Below are 19,678 nucleotides of genomic sequence, written 5' to 3'. Positions count from 1 at the left end.
TGGAGCGATGGGAATCGGGGGATGGTCAAGAGGCCAGAATTGTTGGAGTGCAGAGATCTCAGAGGGTTTTAGGGGCTGGAGGAGGATACAGAGATGGGGAGGGTTGTTGGCGCTGGAGGAGATTATAGAAATAGGGAGGGTTGTTTGGGCTGGAGTAGTTTACACAGAGGCACGTTTGTAGGGGTTGGAGGAGGTTACAGAGATAGGGACGGTTGAAAATGCTGGAGGAGGTTACAGAAATAGGGAGGAGTGTAGGGGCTGGGGGAGGTTAAAGAGATAGGGAGGAGTTTAGGGGCTGGGAGAGGTTACAGAGATAGGGAGGGTTGTAGGGGCAGGAGGAGGATACAGAGATAGCGAGAGTTGTCGGCGCTGGAGGAGGATATAGAGATAGGGAGGAGTGTAGGGGCTGGAGGAGGTTCCAGAGATAGGGAGGGATGTAGGGGCTGGAAGAGGTTATAGGCATTGTGTTGTCGGGGCTGGAGGAGGTTACGGACATAGGGAGGGTTGTAGGGGCTGGAGGAGGTTACAGAGATAGGGAGGGTTGTAGGGGCTTGAGGAGGTTACAGAGATAGCGAGAGTTGTCGGCGCTGGAGAAGGATATAGAGATAGGGAGGAGTGTAGGGGCTGGAGGAGGTTACAGAGATAGGGAGGGATGTAGGGGCTGGAGGAGGTTATAGGCATTGTGTTGTAGAGGCTGGAGGAGGTTACAGAAATACGGAGGGTTGTAGGGGCTGGAGGAGGTTACAGAGATACAGAGGGTTGTAGGGGCTGGAGTAGGTTACAGAGTTAGGGAGGGTTGTAGGGGCTGGATGAGGTTACAGAGATACAGAGGGTTGTAGGGGCTGGAGGATGTTACAGAGATAGGGTGGTTTGTAGGGGCTGGAGCAGATTACAGAGATAAGGAGGATTGTAGGGGCTGGAGGAGGTTGGACCTATACCCATTGATGTTTAGAGGGATGAGTGGTGACTTTATTGAAACATAAATGATTCTGAGGGTTGTGGACAGGGCGGACACTGAGATGATGTTTCCTCTTGGACAAATCTAAGGGGCACAGCCTCAATCGAATGGATCTTCTGCTTACGGTGCAGATACATTGTTTCTCTCTGAGGGTCATAATTGTTTGGAATTCTCTACCCCAGAGAACAGAGGAAGCTGGGTCTTTGAATATTTTCAATGCTGAGATCGATTCTGATTGATGAGAGGGATTCAAGTATTACGGACAATTGGCAAGAACCTGGAATCAAGGCCACAGTCAGGTCATTCAACCTCACTGAATGGTTGAGCAGGTTTGAGGGACTAAATAGTCACCTCTTGCTCCTATTTCTTAAGTTCTCCTCTAGGAGAGGGGGTACCCCTCCCAAATATGGCACCGTGGAGCTCAGAGGATAAGGCCGCATTTATTAATGCATTTTTTATTCATTCACAGGATGCGGGCATCTCTGGCTGGGCCAGCATTTATTGCCCATCTCTAATTGCCCCTCAGATAGTGGTGGTGAGCTGCCTCTTTGAACCGCTGCAGTGCATGACGTGTAGGTACACCCACAGTGCTGTTAGGGAGGGAGTTCCATTACCATGGTAACAGTGTTGGGGGAAATACATACACAGGGGTCTCACCCTTGGGGTGTTCAATTTGGACCGTGAGTCAGGGGGAATCCAGTTACTGCTCTGGAAGAATTAGGATTATGTCTCCATCTGAATCTTTCTGAATTCAGTGAAACTGGGGAGGTGACAGATTTGGGGAGATTGAACAGAATGGAGAGCAAAATCTCTCGCTGTCCTGTGTTTACCAGCACGTTGCATCCTTACCTGACAGCTATCCTTCCCACCCTCCATGAATCCAGCACAAAACATGCTACTCGTGATGCTGCCAGGATAAGCCTTCTGGTAGGTGCTCGGAGGCAGCACAGGGACATCGAGGCACTGGAGATCAGCAGGGTACAGAACTGAGAAAGGAACACATTTCACAAAGTTTATTCAATCTGGGATTGGCTACAAAGCCAGGGATATGAAGTCACATGTGGGGTAGCTGTATAAGTCACAACTGACTGTGGGAAGGTACAGAGTGGGGGATCAGGGAAAATGTCTCCCATTAATAAACTGGAGAAATACGGAATCTGGAATAGTTGCCGATTGTATTCCTAAAAACTGCCAAGAGGTATGATGCCACAATGGTTCCAAATAGAGAAATCACAGCAATACAATCCAACAAATCACAGACATACACTGCACCCTGTCAAATCACACGCACACCGCAATCTGTCAAATCACACACACATTGAAATCTGTCAAATCACACACACATTGAAATCTGTCAAAACACAGACGCACACCGCAATCTGTCAAATCACACACATACCGCAATCTGTCAAATCACACACATACCGCAATCTGTCAAATCACACACATACCGCAATCTGTCAAATCACACACATACCGCAATCTGTCAAATCACACACATACCGCAATCTGTCAAATCACACACATACCGCAATCTGTCAAATCACACACATACCGCAATCTGTCAAATCACACACATACCGCAATCTGTCAAATCACACACATACCGCAATCTGTCAAATCACACACATACCGCAATCTGTCAAATCACACACATACCACAATCTGTCAAATCACACACATACCGCAATCTGTCAAATCACACACATACCGCAATCTGTCAAATCACACACATACCGCAATCTGTCAAATCACACACATATCGCAATCTGTCAAATCACACACACCGCAATCTGTCAAATCACACACATACCGCAATCTGTCAAATCACACACATACCGCAATCTGTCAAATCACACACATACTGCAATCTGTCAAATCTCACACACACACTGCAATCTGTCAAGTCATACACACACACACAAACCACAATCTGTCATGTCACACACATTGCAATCCATCAAATCACACACACACACACTGCACTCCGTCAAATCACACACATACTGCACTCTGTCACGTCACACACATTGCAATCCGCCAAATCACGCACACACACACTGTACTCTGTCAAATCACAGGCATGAAGCAGAGTTGGGCTTTACTCCCGGTGTCCAAAGCTAATATTGCTCTTCCAACTTGCACCAGCCAAAGGCGACATAAAATCTTTACTGAATCATTTACCTCACTGTTGACTGCAGTATTTGCCCTGCATCGAATGGTTTACAATGTTTGCAGCAGATATGTGAAGCAAGAGTTTGCATTTGTATAGCAACATCCACATCCTCCAGGCAACCCAAATGTGCTTCACAGACAGTGAATCATTTTTTGGTGTGTGGTCACTGTCGGGATGTGGACAATCAAAGTTGTTAGTTTGGCAGAGAGTACGATGCCTCAAACAGCCAGTGAGTTTACTGAGCAGACAAGCTGTCCTTTCTGTGAGTTTAGGTGGGATACTGACCAGGAGTCCTGTCCTCTCTGTGAGTTTAGGTGGGATACTGAACAGGAGCCCTGTCCTCTCTGTAAGTTTAGGTGGAATACTGACCAGGAGTCCTGTCCTCTCTGTGAGTTTAGGTGGAATACTGACCAGGAGTCCTGTCCTCTCTGTGAGTTTAGGTGGAATACTGACCAGGAGTCCTGTCCTCTCTGTGAGTTTAGGTGGAATACTGACCAGGAGTCCTGTCCTCTCTGTGAGTTTAGGTGGGATACTGACCAGGAGTCCTGTCCTCTCTGTGAGTTTAGGTGTGATACTGACCAGGAGTCCTGTCCTCTCCTGTGAGTTTAGAATTCTTGCTCTAGTTGTACAGGGTTTTGTTGAGACCACACCTGGAGTAGTGTGTGCAGTTTTGGCAATCTGAAATGAAAACAGTAAGTGCTGGAAATATTCAGCAGATCCAGCAGCATCTGTGGAGAGAAACACATTAACGTTTCGAGTCCATTGAAACTAGGAGCAAGAGAAGGCCATTCGGCCCTTCGAGCCTGCTCTGTCATTCATTATGATCCACTCGAGCCTCTCATTCACCCTCATCCCAGAAACACATCCTTCAAGATCACGGAGGCTGGCCTACAGCGTGCTGGAGTAGTCGAGCTTGAGGTGGATGAGGGTTTCAGCAGTCGATAAGCTGAGGCAAGGGCGGAGTGGGGTTATGTTACGGAGGTTGAAATGGGCTGTCTTGGTGATGGAGATGATAGGGGGATGGATGCTCCGCTCAGGGTTAACTGGACAATGAGGGTGAGAATGGTCTGGTCAGATAGTGACCAGGGAGGGGAAGGGGGCGGTATCAATGACTGTGGAACGGACTTGGTCACGGGGACCGAAGGCAATGGCTTCAGTCGTCCCAACCTTCCCCACACGATGCAAACACAATCTTGGGATGCTCATCTAGAAGCCTGCAAAACTCGAGAACCAAGCTCTCGGTTCGAAACTAAACTCTCACTTTGACCTTTAAACCTCTTTTCACGCAGAGCCCTCGGTACTTGCCCCCGATTGCAGCGAGCAGCGGAGACCACCCATTCGGGGTAGATCAGAGATCCCCCACACATGTGCCTTCCCACGTTGAGAGAGACAATCCAGGGCACTGAGTGCCTCGCACACTCGTAACCACCAACAATCTTGTCATCATTGCGAGGGGCAGCAGCTGTGGTAAGAGAGATCACCGTTAAACACCGGAGTAAGCAGCAGACACCAAGGGAGAGAGAGACAGAGAGATAGACAGAGAGAGAGACACAGACAAAGAGTGAGAGACATAGAGACAGAGAGAGAGAGACAGCGAGTGAGAGCGACACAGACAAAGCGTGAGAGAGACATGGAGACAGAGGGAGAGGGACAGAGGGAGAGGGACAGAGGGAGAGGGACAGAGGGAGAGGGACAGAGGGAGAGGGACAGAGGGAGAGGGAGACACAGAGACACAGAGAGAGAGAGACATAGAGACAGAGAGAGAGAAAGAGGGAGAGACAGAGAGAGAGACAGCGAGTGAGAGAGACACAGAGACAAAGAGTGAAAGAGACTAGAGACAGAGAGGGACAGAGAGAGACAGCAAGTGAGAGAAACACAGAGACAAAGAGTGAGAGAGACAGAGAGAGAGACAAGAGACAGTGAGTAGGAGAGACAGGCTGGGAAAGACTTCGAGAGGAGGAGCAGAAAGAGTGAGAGGAAACTCGAGAGAGCCATGGGAAAGAAAGGAAGTGGGACACGTTTACCTGCAAAGCCCAGTGACACGCGAGCAGAAGGATCTTCATTGTTGCTTCAGGTTTCACGATGGCTGACTGCAGACAGCAGGGCTGTTTTAGAGGCTGTAGGAGCTCTGCTATCAGAGAATAACATGAATACAAGATTCATTAATGATCACAAGTGGGGGATACGTCCTTGGGAAGATGAGGAGCAGGTGTGTGTTTCTCAGTTCTGTTCCCTGGGTTGTTTCAGAGGTCAATCAGTACAGTTCATGAGTGTAAATCTTAGGGTGTGAGATGGTTTACAATTTAGGTAGGTTTAGAACTACAGTTGGGTTAAATAATTTTCCTTTCCCGGACTGCTAAACGAGAGACTTTAACAATAAGAATGAGATCCTTCCATGCACTGTGTGACTCTGTTGATGCAGCAAAATTATACTGGGACACAAAGAGTTAAATTATAAGAATTGTTTTCTGGTCTCCTTTTGAGTTATGATGGTTAGGGGGGTGATCAGGTTCAGGACTTTTTCACTGATATGAAAGAATTCTCGATAGAGAGAAGCTATTTCCTCAGGTTGGTGTTGGGGGAGGGGGGAGTCCAGAACAAGGGGGCAGAATCTTAAAATTGGAGCCAGGCTGTTCAGGGGGTGATGTCAGGAAGCACATTCTTCACACAAAGGCGGGTGGGAATCTGGAACTCTCCCCACCCACCCCATTCCCACAAAAAAGCATTGAGGCTGGGAGGGGTCAGTTGAAAGTTTCAAAACTGAGAGTATGGAGGAGAGGGTCCAGGATACAAGGGAGAGCTCCCCTGCTCTGATTCAAAATACTCATTGGAATTTGTACGTCCACTTGAGAGGGAAAATGCTTTAATACCCAAGTAACTGCCCCCCTGACAGGGCAGCATGTAGTACAAGGGTATCTGCTACAGCAAGGGTTAATGTGGGACTGGGAACAGTCCTGCCCACAGTGTGAAGTAAGGAGTCACATGATCAGAGTCTGGTGAGTGTTGTGTGCTGAACAGAGACTAGTGTAGAAGCCAGCATTGATTTAGCGCCTAGCTTGGACCATACCCTGTATAAATGTACATAGCTATGCATTATCAGTAAATACTTAACGTTTAACCCTGCAAGGCTCAGAACCTCTTCATGAGACCTACTGAGTGTGCAACACAGCACTCCCTCAGCACTGGCCTGGAGCATCAGCCCAGGCTCTGCGCTCCAGCCTCTGGAGTGAGAATTGAACCCTCCATCAGAGGTGAGAGTGTCACCCAGTGAACCACTCCCGACACCTTCAACAAGTGGACCCCCAGGAGCATAAGAACCAGGAGCAGGAGTAGTCCATTCGGCCCGTCGAACCTGCTCCAGCATTCACTGCAATCGTGACCGACCTTGGACTTCAACTCCATTTTCCCGCCAGCTCCTCCATGTCCATTGATTCCCTGAGAGACCAAGAATCTGCCTCTCCCAGTCTGAAATGTGTTCACCGATGGAGCATCCACAACCCCCTGGGGTAGAGAATTCCAAAGATTCACAACCCTCTGAGTGAAGTCGTTTGTCCTCATCTCAGCCCTAAATGATCGGCCCCTTATCCTGAGACTGTGCTCCTGAGTTTTAGATTCTCTGACCAGCGGAGACAATCTCTCAGCGTCCAAACTGTCAAACCCCCTCAGAATCTTGTAGGTTACAATGAGATCATCTCTCGTTCTTCTAACCTCCAGAGAATATGGACCCAATTTACTCAGCTGCTCATCCTAGGACAAACCCCCTCACCCCAGTGAACACCCTAGTGAACCTTTGCTGTACCACCTCCAGTGCATCTATAGACTTCCTTAAGGAAAAGCAAAAAGGCGTGAAACTATTCAGAGGGACTTGGGTGTACTCATGCAAGCAACACAGAAAGTTCACACACAACTAGCAATTAGAAAGGCAAATGGTGTGCTGGCCTTTGTTGCAATGGGTCTGGAGTACTAGAATAAAAAATTCTTGCTATAGTTGTACAGGGTTTTGGTGAGACCACAGCTGGAGTAGTGTGTGCAGTTTTGGCAATCTGAAATGAAAACAGTAAGTGCTGGAAATACTCAGCAGATCCAGCAGCATCTGTGGAGAGAAACACATTAACGTTTCGAGTCCATTGAAACTAGGAGCAGGAGAAGGCCATTCGGCCCTTCGAGCCTTCTCTGCCATTCATTATGATCATGGCTGATCATCCAACTCAATAGCCTGCTCCCGCTTTCTCCCCATACCCTTTGATCCCTTTCACCCCAAGAACTATATCTAACTCATTCGTCCAATATGACTCTTCTTTGGAACTCATCCTTCCCTTCTTAAATATGGATACCAAAACTGCACACAGTACTCCAGGTGTGGTCTCACCAAAACCCTGTACAACCATCGCAAGACTTTTTTATTCTAGTACTCCAGTCCCATTGCAATAAAGGCCAGCACACTATTTGCCTCTCTAATTGCTAGTTGTGTGTGAACTTTGTCTTCCTTGTATGAGTACACCCAAGTCCCTCTGAACATCAACATCTCAAAGTTTCACACCTTTTAAAAAAATATTTTGCATTTCTAAATTCACTTACCAAAGTGAAGAATCACACACTTCCCACATTATATCCCCGTCCATTCTTATTCAATTGTTAAGGTTTATTTTACACTCTAAATTTAGAGAATTCTTTCACTGAATTCCACAGAATTCACAGCATAGCAACAGGCCATTTGGCCCATCTGTTCTGTGCTGGTGTTTCTGCTCCACACGCGCCTCCTCCCACCCCCTCTTCATCTCACCCCATCACCCTATCCTTCTATTCCTCTCTCCCTCATGTATTTATCCTGCTTCCCCCTTAAATACATCAATACTATTCACCTCCACCACTCCCTGTGGGAGTGAGATCCACATTCTCCCCAACTCTCTGGGTCAAGAAGTTTCTCCTGAATTCCCCGTTGGATTTATTCGTGACTGTCTCATATTGGGAGCGGTCTTGTGGAACAGTGGGTAACCTCTGAGCCAGAAGCTCCGGGTTTGAGTCCCACTCCAGGAGTTGATGGCCAAGAAGGGTGCGTTTATACTGCAGCCAAACAGGTTGAGTATCAAGTTGTAAACCTTTCCAACACACGGCAATGGCAGACAGTAAGAGTGGGAGAGATTCCAGCCATGTGAAAGAAAGAAATTGGTGCCTCTTGCATTACTATCCATAGCTCCAGGTTGCAACATGTGTGTAAAAGTGCATTGCCCTAGCAGCTCGGATTCCCTGAGTGATGTCACACGACACCACCATTTTGTATCATTGACCCCAAATTGGTCACGGACTCTACTTTTAAATTAAGGTATATGAGCACCTTTCGGCTCTCCCTCACCCAGAGAAAACAGCCCCAGGTAACGGAATTCTGCACAATTTGCCGAACATCTTGTACCCTAACTTAACCGACTGACAGATTAGCTCACCTGAGCTGGGCCAGGCTAAAGTGTGATACACAACCCAGGAAAAGTAACTGAGAAACACACACCTGCTCCTCATGTTCCCAAGGATGTGTCCCCCACTTGTGATTATTAATGAACCTTGTGTTCATGTTATTCTCTGATAGCAGAGCTCCTACAGCCTATAAAACAGCCCTGCTGTCTGCAGTCAGCCATAGTGAAACCTGAAGCAACGATGAAGATTCTTCTGCTCGCCGTGTCACTGGGCTTCGCTGGTAAACGTGTCCCACTTCCTTTCTTTCCCTTGGCTCTCTCGAGTTTCCTCTCACTCTTTCTGCTCCTCCTCTCAAAGTCTTTCCCAGCCTGTCTCTCCTACTCGCTGTCTCTCCTTCTCTCTCTGTCTCACTCTCAGTCTCTCTCACCCTCTGTCTCTCACTAGCTGTCTCTCTCTCTGTCTCTCCCTCTCTCTCACTCGGTGTCTCTCTCTCTCTCTGTCTCTCCCTCTCTCTCACTCGCTCTCTCTCTCACTCACAGTCTCTCTCTGTCTTTCTCACTCGCTGTCTCTCTCTCTCTCTCTCTCCCTCTCCCTCTCACTCTGTCTCTCACTCTCTGTCTCTGTCTCTCTTACTCTCAGTCTCTCTCACTCGCTGTCTCTCTCTCTGTCTCTCCCTCTCTCTCACTCGCTGTCTCTCTCTCTCACTCACGGTCTCTCTCTGTCTCTCTCACTCACTGTCTCTCTCTCACTCTGTCTCTCCCTCTCACTCTGTCTCTCTCTCTCTCTGTCTCTCCCTCTCACTCTGTCTCTCTCTCTCTCTGCCTCTCCCACTTACTGTCTCTCTCTGTCTCTCACTCTCTGTCTCACTCTCACTCTCTGTCTCTCTCACTCTCTGTCTCCCCCCTCTCTCTTGCTTGCTGTCTGTCTCTCTCTGTCTCTCCCTCCCTCTCACTCACTGTCTCTCTGTCTATCTCACACTCTGTCGCTCCTCTCTCTGTTTATCTCAATCACTGTCTCTCTCTGTCTCACTCTCACTCTCTGTCTCTCATTCGTTGTCTCCCCCTCTCTGTCTCTCTCTATCTCTGTCCAACTCTCTCACTCGCTGTCTCTCTCTCTCTCTCTCTCTCACTGTCTCTCTCTCTCTCTCTCACTGTCTCTCTCTCTCTCTCACTGTCTCTCTCTCTCTCTCTCTCTCTCTCTCTCTCTCTCTCTCTCTCTCTGTCTCTCTCTCTCTCTGTCTCTCCCTCTCTCTCTGTCTGTGTCCCCCTCTCTCTGTCTCTTCGTCTCTCTCATTCACTGTCTCTCTCTGTCTCTCACTCTGTCTCTCACTTGCTGTCTCCCCCTCTCTCTCTGTCTCTTTTGCTCGCTGTCTCTCTCTCTCTGTCTCTCCCTCTCTTTCACTCACTGTCTCTCTCAGTCTCTTTCACGCTGTCTCTCTCCCTCTCGCTCTGTCTGTCTCACTCACCATTTCTCTCTGTCTTTCACTCTCTGTCTCACTCTCACTCTGTCTCTCTCTGTCTCGCACTCACTGTCTCCCCCTCTCTCTGTCTCTCTCACTCACTGTCTCTCTGTCTCTCCCTCTATCTCACTAACTGTCTCTCTCTGTGTCTCTCACTGTCTCTCTTTCTCTCTGTCTCTCCCTCTCTCTCTGTCTCTCTCACTCGCTGTCTCTCTCTCTCTGTCTGTCTCTGTCTTTCTCTATGTCTCTCTCACTCTCTGTCTCTCCCTCTCTATCTTTCCCTCTCTGTCTCTCTCACTCTTTGTCTCTGTGTCTCTCTTACTCACTGTCTCTCTGTGTCTCTCTCTCTGTCTGTCTCTCCCTCTGTCTCTGCTGCTTGTCCCTCCATTAACTCCGGTGTTTAATGGTGGTCTCTCATCTATTGGTACCACAGCTGCGGCCCCTCGCGATGACGACAAGATTGTTGGTGGATATGAGTGTGTGAAGCACTCAGTGCCCTGGATTGTCTCTCTCAACGTGGGATGGCACATGTGTGGGGGATCTCTGATCCACCCCGAATGGGTGGTCTCCGCCGGTCATTGCTATCAGAGGCAAGTACTGAGGGCTCTGCGTGAAAAGAGGTTAAACTGAATAACAATAGCTGAAAGATAATGTGGGGATGTATGAGGTTCTTCATTTTGATAAGTGAATTCAGAAAAGTCGAATATCTTGAAACATAGAAATGTTGATGTTGAAAGAGGCAAGATCCCACTGTTCAAGGAGCACAAAGAAAGCAAACAACATGTTGTCCTTTATTGCAAGGGGATTGAAGTACAGGAATAAACAGGTCTTGCTGCAATTGTACAAGGCTTTGGGGAGACTGTATCCATAACACAGCGCCTAGTTCTGGTCTCCAAAACCTCACTGCCCCATACCCAAACTCACAGCAACTCCTGTTCCCTCATCAGCCTCTGTTGCTCGCTGACTAACGTTGGCTCCCAGTCTGCAACTCATTAACTCTAAAATTCTCATCCTTGCTTTCAAACCAATACATGATCACTTGCCCGCTCCGTACGTACCCCTCTCCATACCCTACAACCCTCCCTATCTCTGTAACCTCCTCCAGCCCCAAAGACCCTCCCTATCTCTGTAACCTCCTCCAACCCCTACAACACTCCCTATCTCTGTAACCTCTTCCAGCCCCTACAACCCTCCCTATCTCTGTAACCTCCTCCATTCCCAAAACCCCCCTTCTCTGTTACCTCCTCCAGCCCCTACAACCTTCCCTAGTTCTGTAATCTCATCAAGCCCAACAATCCTCCCTATATCTGTAATCTCCTCCAGCTCCTACACCCTTCCCTTTCTCTGTAAACACCTCCAGCCCCTACAACCCTCCCTATCTCTGTAACCCCCTACAACCCTATCTCTGTAACCTCCTCCAGCCCCTACAACCCTCCCTATCTCCGTTAACCTCGTCCATCCCTACAACCCTCCCTATCTCTTTAACATCCTCCAGCCCCTACAACCCTCCCTATCTCTGTAACCTCCTCCAGCCCCTACAACCCTCCCTATCTCTGTAACCTCCTCCAGCCCCTACAACCCTCCCTATCCCTGTAACCTGCTCCATTTGTGGCCTCTCAAGCAACCTCAGATTTTGCTGGCTCCTGTGTGGGATTCAGGAATACAGGGGGAAAGAAAATAACTTTTCCTCTAAACAGTAGTGGGGTGGAATTATGAGACCCACACACAAATACCCCTCCACCCCGAAGACCTTCAGATGATAAACTGTTTGATGTATTGACACTTAATTGGGAGTTAAGGGACTGAGGGATATTCAGAAAGGGCTGTGAACTGGGACTTAACATTTACCATTGGCAACAAAAATGGAGGATGGGCCCAAGAGGCCTCTCTTCCTGTCTTCCCAAGTGGTCACGAGCCCTTCTCATTGCCCTGTGGAAAACAGACTAGCATTCCCTTTACTGTCATTCCAAGCCCAGGAAGCTGACAGGAAACAGCCGAGTTAGCGCTGCCCGCCAATGGGCTGAAGCAAGATGGCCACCGGTCAAGCACAGTCACGCTCTAAGCTGGTTCTCTATCTTATTCCTAGTGGTATCCAGGTGCGTCTGGGGGAGCACGACATCACGGCCAGAGAGGGCACCGAGCAATTCATTAGAGCCGCCAGAGTCATCAGACACCCCGGGTTTAACTACCGCACCCTGGACAACGACATCATGCTGATCAAACTGTCCAAACCTGCCACACTCAACAGCAACGTGGGGACCATCGCCCTGCCGAGAAGCTGTGCCTCTACCGGGGAATATTGCCTGGTATCCGGCTGGGGATACACTGAGTCCCACGGTAAGGGGCAGAGAGGGAGATGACTTGATCCGAGTCTCTGCGAGTGCTCGCTGGGGGTGTGTGGGAGGGAGGTCAGGGTTTAGCAATGTGCCGGAAGATGAAGCTCTTACACTGAGCTGTACCGAGAGCAATAATCCCAGAGGGTCTTCAGTAAACAGGCCGACATTTATCAGCAAAGAACGTTCCTCACCTTGAATGCGGCCGGCGTCTCTTCCTGTTGATGTAGCGCAAACTCCCGTCTCTCTCGAGCGCCTCGTGCCTTCACCCGACCCATTACCCTGACACCCAGCGCATGTCGACCTCCAGCTAAATGCCGCAGCTGCTTGGCTGTGCACAGAAAGATCCCACAAAAGCTCTGACGTTCATCTGCTCTCGGTCGGGATGGGGTGGTGAGGTGGGGGTGGGGTGTGCTAACGTTGGTCCAGCGAGGTTGTTATGGAAACGCGCGATCGGACGTTGGAAGTGAGAATGGGCAGCGTCGAATGTTTTGACCCCCCACATGGGTGGTGGATCAGTTCGCACGCCCTCTAACCTCTGACCTTTCATTCTGATTTAGTGGTCAGCGGGGACCAGCTGCAGTGCCTGGATGCGCCAGTTCTCAGCAATGCCGCTTGTGAACGTTCCTACACGGGGATGATCACCAACAACATGATATGCATCGGTTATCTGGATGGCGGGAAGGATTCTTGCCAGGTACGGGCCCTTGGACAATACAGGACAGCCCAGGGGAACCCCCGCTCCCTATCATGGGGGGGAGGGTGGTAAAGGCGGTAAGAGCGGGGCTCAACTGGATTGCTCGCTGGGAGAGCCAGCATGCACAGGATGGACCGAATGGCCCTCCCTCCTGAACCACGTGCTGCGCATTCAGGGCCCGGTCAGCCACAGAGCCAAGTCTGGGGTCACCCAGAGTGGCAACATTTTATGTTGGGGGGAGGGCAGGAAGGATGTGCTGGCCCTGGAGAGGGTCCAGAGGTGGTTCACGAGAACGATCCCAGGAATGAAAGGCTTAACATATGAGGAACGTTTGAGATCTCTGGGTCTATACTCAATGGAGTTTAAAAGGATGAGGGGGGATCTGATTGAAACTTACAGAATACTGAAAGGCCTGGATAGAGTGGATGTGGGGAAGATGTTTCCATTAGTAGGAGAGACTAGGACCCGAGGGCACAGCCTCAAGAGTAAAGGGAAGACCTTTTAGAACAGAGATGAGGAGAAATTTCTTTAGCCTGAGAGTGGTGAATCTATGGAAATCGTTGCTATAGAAGGCTGTGGAGGCCAGGTCATCGAGTGTATTTAAGACCGAGATAGATAGGGTCTTGATAGGTAAGCATATCAAAGGTTACAGGGAGAAAGCGGGAGAAGGGGGTTGAGAAACTTATCAGCCATGATTGAATGGCGGAGCAGACTCGATGGGCTGAATGGCCTAATTTCTGCTCCTATGTCTTATGGTCTTAAGGGTTCATGCCAGTGTTGTATGGGCCTATACTGCCTTGGGTTTAGGAGAATGAGATCTGAGCTCATTGATACACAGAAAATTTTCAGGGGGTGAGGCAGGGTCGATGCTGAGAGGCTGTTTGCCCTCCGCACACACCCCCACCCCAGTTCCCTCAAACCACACCCCCGGCCGGAGAATCTCAAATTCGGGAGTGGGCACAGTCTCCGGAGAAGTGGACTGAAATGAGGAGAAATTTCTTCAATTGGAGGGTTTGAGAACTTTGGAATTCTCTCCTCCCCACCAGAGAGCGGTGGGTGCTCAGTCGTTGAGTCTATTCAACACTTGAGCTCGAGAGATTTTTGGACACTAGGGCTGTGGAGGCCGGGTCATGATTGTATTTAAGACTGAGATAGATAGGTTCTTGATTGGTAAGGGGATCAAAGGTTACGGGGAGAAGGCGGGACAATGGAGTTGAGACACTTATCAGCCATGACTGAATAGCGGAGCAGACTCGATGGGCCGAATGGCCTAATTTCTGCTCCAATGTCTTATTGTCTTGTGGGGTGAGGGGAGGGCGGGGGATGGGGTGTGGAGCGGGGGGGGATGGGGTGTGGAGGGGTGGCAAACAACTGAATGAACATCAGTGAAGCTACATAAGTAAACAAACAGGCTTTAGCCGTTTGAACGAATGGTTTAGATCGACAGACACACTGACATCGATGTAGGTTTCCATGTATTTACACATCCGGCTGTCCCAAAATTTCCAATTGTATCCTTCAATTCTGCGAAGTGTTTACAGGCTTCCACACCAGCCTGACCATTCCAGAACTGCGGAGCAGTAAATAACATGAAAGAACATAGTTTAGTTGAGCCCACTCATCAATTGTCGTAGAAACCCACCCTGGCTCAATAATGCCCTCTGTGTGTGTGGGGGGGGCGGGGGGGGTGGTGTGCGGGACAGGTAAACTCTGCCCTCCTTACCCAGTCTGGCCTACATGTGAATCCAGGCCCACAGCCATGTGGTTGTCTCTTAACTGCCCCTCTGAAATGGGCGAGCGAGACACTCAGTTAAAGGGGGCAATTAAGGATGGGGGGGGGGAGCGGGGATGAATGTCTGTCAATGTCTGCATCAGGTGAAATGATGAACATTAAAACAATGAAAGTCAACGTCATAATAATCTCCCTTTTCAGGTCACAAATCGAGAATTATAAGTGAGGAATTTTTATTGCACAGAATTCATTTTGGATAGGTAACTGTCGATGTGGGTTTGGGTGGGGGCGTGGTGAGGTGCTGAGGTGGGGGTGTGTGCAAGGCTGAAGGTTCACCGAGGGCACCGAATACTCTTGTACCAGCCCTGTCTGTGATTACAGGCGGGACGTAACCCCGGACTCACCCTCTGGCCCCAGGAGGGGCAGGTGGCCAGCTGCCTGGTGCTCTCAATAGGTGGCGATGTCTCGGGATGTTGGTCAGTGCAATGAGCAGATTGAATTCCAAACCAACACCCACTCTCTTTCCCCCCCACCCCTCCCCCCCCCACCCCCACCCCACCCCAAAACCATTCACAACACTTGGTGGTACGTTGAGTGAAACTTGGATGAGCTGATCGAGGGTCTTGTTACTCCATCCAACAGCACAACTGTGCTAATTGGATATGCTACCCCTACAGGTATCCATGTCTGCATTCCAGTGCCAGACAGTAACTTTGTGCTACTCCCTCCCTATCTCTGTACCCTCCTCCAGCCCCTACAACCCTCCCTATCTCTGTACCCTCCTCCAGCCCCTACAACCCTCCCTATCTCTGTAACCTCCTCCATCCCCTACAACACCCCCTATCTCTGTAACCTCCTCCAGCCCCTACAACCCTCCCTATCTCTGTAACCTCCTCCAGCCCCTACAACCCTCCCTATCTCTGTAACCTCCTCCAGCCCCTACAACTTTTCCTATCTCTGCAACCTCCTCTGGCCTCTACAACCCTCCCTATCTCTGCAACCTCTTCTGGCCTCTACAACCCTCTCTATCTCTGTAACCTCCTCCAGCCCCTACAACGTTTCCTTTCTCTGCAACCTCCTCTGGCCTCTACAACCCTCCCTATCTCTGCAACCTCTTCTGGCCTCTACAACCCTCCCTATCTCTGTAACCTCCTCTGGCCCCTACAACCCTCCCTATCTCTGCAACCTCTTCTGGCCTCTACAAGCCTCCCTATCTCTGCAACATCCTCTGGCCTCTACAACCCTCCCTGTCGCTGTAACCTCCTCCAGTCCCTACAACCCTCCCTATCTCTGTAACCTCCTCCAGCCCCTATAACCCTCCGAGATCTCTGCGCTCCTCCAATTCCGGCCTCTTCACCATTCCCCGATTCCCATCGCTCCACCATTGGTGGCCCTGCCTTCAGCTGCCTGGGGCCCTAAGGTGTAGAATTCCCTCCCTGAACCTCTCCACCTCTCTCTGTCTCTCTCTTGTTCACGTGCTCTCTCTCTCTCTCTCTCTCTCCTTCTTTAATACGCTCCAGCCTTTTTGACCGAGCTTTTGATCACCCATCCCTGATATTTCCTTTCGGGTCTCCATGTCAAATGTTGTCTGATTAACGTAGCTGTGAAGCTTCTTGGGGATGTTTTACTATGATACAGGCTCTATACAAAAGCAAAGTGAACCGGGGGAAGCTGTGCCATGTGAGGTTGGCCAATATTCGGCGTGGTTGAATGTTTGCGGTAAGTACGCGGGTTTCGAACTGTCTTTAAGCGCTGACCTCACCATGCGGAGCTGCTGATGGATTTGATGTGCTGTTCTTCCACAGGGAGACTCCGGTGGTCCCGTCGTGTGTAATGGAGTGCTCCAGGGCATCGTGTCCTGGGGGTACGGCTGTGCGGACAGAGGCTACCCCGGAGTCTACACCAAGGTCTGCAATTACGTGTCCTGGATCCAGGACACCATCGCTGCAAACTGAGGTCATCACTTGGCATGGGAGAGCCCTCCGAGTTAATATGGTGCTGAATAATTCTCTGCTCCGCGTCCAAGGCCTGACCTTTCTGTACCAGCTCATGTTATGAATCAATAAAATAAATTGCAAAAATACACCACACTTTGTCTTTTCCAGTCTGAGGAACTCCCACCTTCAATGTTCTCCCCTCCCCTTGATCGCATCAACTTGGCTCCTGTTCGCTTGAGTTTACTAACCGAGCGGTTGAAGATGATCAAAGGATTCGATAGGGTCGATAGAGAGAAACTATCTCCTCTGGTGGGGGTGGAACGAGTCCAGAACAAGGGGGCAGAACGTTAAAATTCGAGCCAGACTGTTCAGGGGGTGATATCACGAAGCACTCCTTCACACAACGGGGAGTGGAAATCTGGAACTCTCTTCCACCCACCCCCCCCCCCCACCCCACACCCCACACCCCCCCACCCCTCACCGCAACCCCCCCCCCCCCCCCCCCCCCCCACCCCACTGCACAAAGAAAAAGGGGCTGGGGATGTTGAAGGGTTCAGTTGGAACCGAGCTGAGGTGTAGATCAGCCGAGATCTGATTGAACAGCAGGTGAGGGGCCGAATAGCCTCCTCCCCTGCTTCCTCAGGGATGCTATCAGCTGAACTGTGACCGATTTTGAAATGGTCGCAGCGAGAGCTGGTATATTAAGAGCAAGCCTCAGAGGAATTCTGCACGCTTTGCCTGAGGCAGGGTTTACTGCATCCTTGAGAGAAAGCTGGCTCAATACTTGAATTCGAGGAAGACACAGGGATAAGAGGAGAGGTCAGACGGTTGGGGGTGGGTGTGGGGAGGCAGTGGGATCAGTGTCACAAAGACCATCGCCATGGCTCTCTCCCCTGGTCTAAGCGTCCCTGCTTCAGACAGGCTCCTACAAAACTCCCATTGTTCCCGCTTCCTTTACCAGGTGGGTAGACTGTGCAGGGTGGCAATTGAACTGCAGTAGGCCTCGCGACTGAGAGCCATCCTGTCCTGAGCCAACAGTCTCGTTGCCGCCAAACGTGGACAATGCGGCGATGGCTCCGGGGGTGGGGAGGGAGCAGGATGAGAATGAGCCACATGTACGCATCTACAACCCCTCTCTGAAACCTGCAGCAAAGCTGCATGCAATTATTCAGTGACAGCCACTTTGCACACAGCAAGATCCCACAGCATATTTGACTTGTCCGACACCAACATGGTCGCCTCTTAACTGCCCTCTGATGTGGAGTCCTGAGACGGATTAAACCACCACCAGCAGTTCAAGAAGGCAGCTCACCACCACTTTCTCCGGGGCCGCTAAGGCTGGACATTAAAACGTCGGCCTTGCCAACGATCCCCATATGAACTTTATTATTGTTTTAAAGTTCTCAAGCCAGATGTCAGGTCATGACCTCCTGACTCTGGATTCTATGGGCTGAACCAATCTTGGGGAAATTAATCTCTCCCAAGCTGAGCTATAGCAACGGGATAGTCAAATGGGCAGATAAGTGGCAGATGGAATTTAACCCTGAAAAGTGTGAGGTGATACACTCTGGAAGGAGTAATTTGACAAGGAAGTATTCAATGAACGGCATGGCACTAGGAAGTTCTGAGGAACAAAGGGAACTTGGCGTGTGTGTCCATAGATCTCTGAAGGCAGAGGGGCATGTTAGTGGGGTGGTGAAAAAGGCATATGGGACACTTGCCTTTATCAATCGAGGCATAGATGACAGAAGTAGGGAGGTCATGTTGGAGTTGTATAGAACCTTAGTGAGGCCACAGCTGGAGTACTGTGTGCAGTTCTGGTCGCCATATTATAGGAAGGATGTGATTGCGCTGCAGGGGGTGCAGAGGAGATTCACCAGGATGTTGCCTGGGATGAAACATTTCAATATAAAAACAAAAAACTGTGGATGCTGGAAATCCAAAACAAAAACAGAATTACCTGGAAAAACTCAGCAGGTCTAGCAGCATCGGCGGAGAAGAAGAGTTGACCCACCACTGAACATCAAGCCATTGTTTCCAGGAATGTCACTGACCTCATCTCCTCTGGGGATCTTCCTCCCACAGCTTCCAACCTGACAGTCGCCCAACCTCGGACAGCCCGCTTCTACCTCCTACCCAAAATCCACAAACAGAACTGTCCCGGTAGACCGATCGTATCAGCTTGCTCCTGCCCCACGGAACTCATTTTTTATCTTGACTCCCTTCTCTCTCCCCTTGTCCAGTCCCTTCCCACCTACATTCATTCCTCTAACACCTTACGTCACATCAACAATTTCCAGTTCCCTGGCCCCAACCGCTTCCTCTTCACCATGGACATCCAATCCCTCTACACCTCCATCCCCCACCAGGATGGTCTGAGGGCCCTTAGTTTCTTCCTCGAACAGAGGCCCAAACAATCCCCATCCACCACTACTCTCCTCCATCTGGCTGAACTTGTTCTCACGCTGAACAATTTCTCCTTCAACTCCTCTCACTTCCTCCAAATAAAAGGTGTGGCTATGGGTACCCACATGGGCCCCAGCTATGTCTGTCTCTTTATGGGGTATGTGGAACATTCCTTGTTCCAGTCCTACTCCGGCCCCCTTCCACAACACTTTCTCCGGTACATCGATGATTACTTCGGTGCTGCTTCATGCTCTCGTCGGGACTTGGAAAAATGTATTAATTTTGCTTCCAATCTCCACCCCTCCATCATTTTCCCGTCCATCTCTGACACTTCCCTTCCCTTCCTTGACCTCTCTGTCTCAATCTCTGGTGATAGACTGTCCACCAATATCCATTACAAGCCTACCGACTCCCACAGCTACCTCGACTACAGCTCCTCACACCCCGCTTCCTGTAAGGACTCCATCCCATTCTCTCAGCTTCTTTGCCTCCGTCGCATCTGTTCTGATGATGCTACCTTCAAAATCAGTTCCTCTGACACGTCCTCCTTCTTTCTTAACCCAGGTTTTCC

The 19,678-nt window shown here is 49.9% G+C and overlaps 1 protein-coding gene across 2 annotated transcripts; it reads left to right on the top strand.

The window, feature by feature from the left end:
* The first annotated feature begins 8,783 nt into the window (after window positions 1-8,783).
* Window positions 8,784-16,719, top strand: LOC121271041 (trypsin-like). Of its 2 annotated transcripts, none has more exons than XM_041176738.1 (5): window positions 8,784-8,823; window positions 10,436-10,592; window positions 12,089-12,339; window positions 12,896-13,032; window positions 16,570-16,719. In XM_041176738.1, exons 1-5 carry the CDS (start codon window positions 8,784-8,786, stop codon window positions 16,717-16,719), a joined length of 735 nt encoding a protein of 244 aa, XP_041032672.1. The 2 variants fall into 2 exon arrangements, with proteins under 2 accessions (XP_041032672.1, XP_041032673.1); XM_041176739.1 differs by having other exon boundaries at window positions 12,089-12,346; window positions 12,903-13,032.
* The last annotated feature ends 2,959 nt before the right edge of the window (window positions 16,720-19,678 follow it).

Source organism: Carcharodon carcharias, chromosome 29, assembly GCF_017639515.1.
Source record: "Carcharodon carcharias isolate sCarCar2 chromosome 29, sCarCar2.pri, whole genome shotgun sequence".
Lineage (NCBI taxonomy): Eukaryota > Metazoa > Chordata > Chondrichthyes > Lamniformes > Lamnidae > Carcharodon > Carcharodon carcharias.
Note: the sequence above shows the minus strand (reverse complement) of the source record. Positions and strands in the feature narration are given on the sequence as shown.

What these genes read in the sequence shown, in the direction of transcription:
- LOC121271041 (XM_041176738.1), top strand. Translation starts at nt 8,784, where the DNA reads ATGAAGATTCTTCTGCTCGCCGTGTCACTGGGCTTCGCTG. An exon ending in GCCGGTCATTGCTATCAGAG is followed by an intron (nt 10,593 to 12,088) that starts GCAAGTACTGAG and finishes TCTTATTCCTAG; the next exon opens with TGGTATCCAGGTGCGTCTGG. An exon ending in GGGATACACTGAGTCCCACG is followed by an intron (nt 12,340 to 12,895) that starts GTAAGGGGCAGA and finishes ATTCTGATTTAG; the next exon opens with TGGTCAGCGGGGACCAGCTG.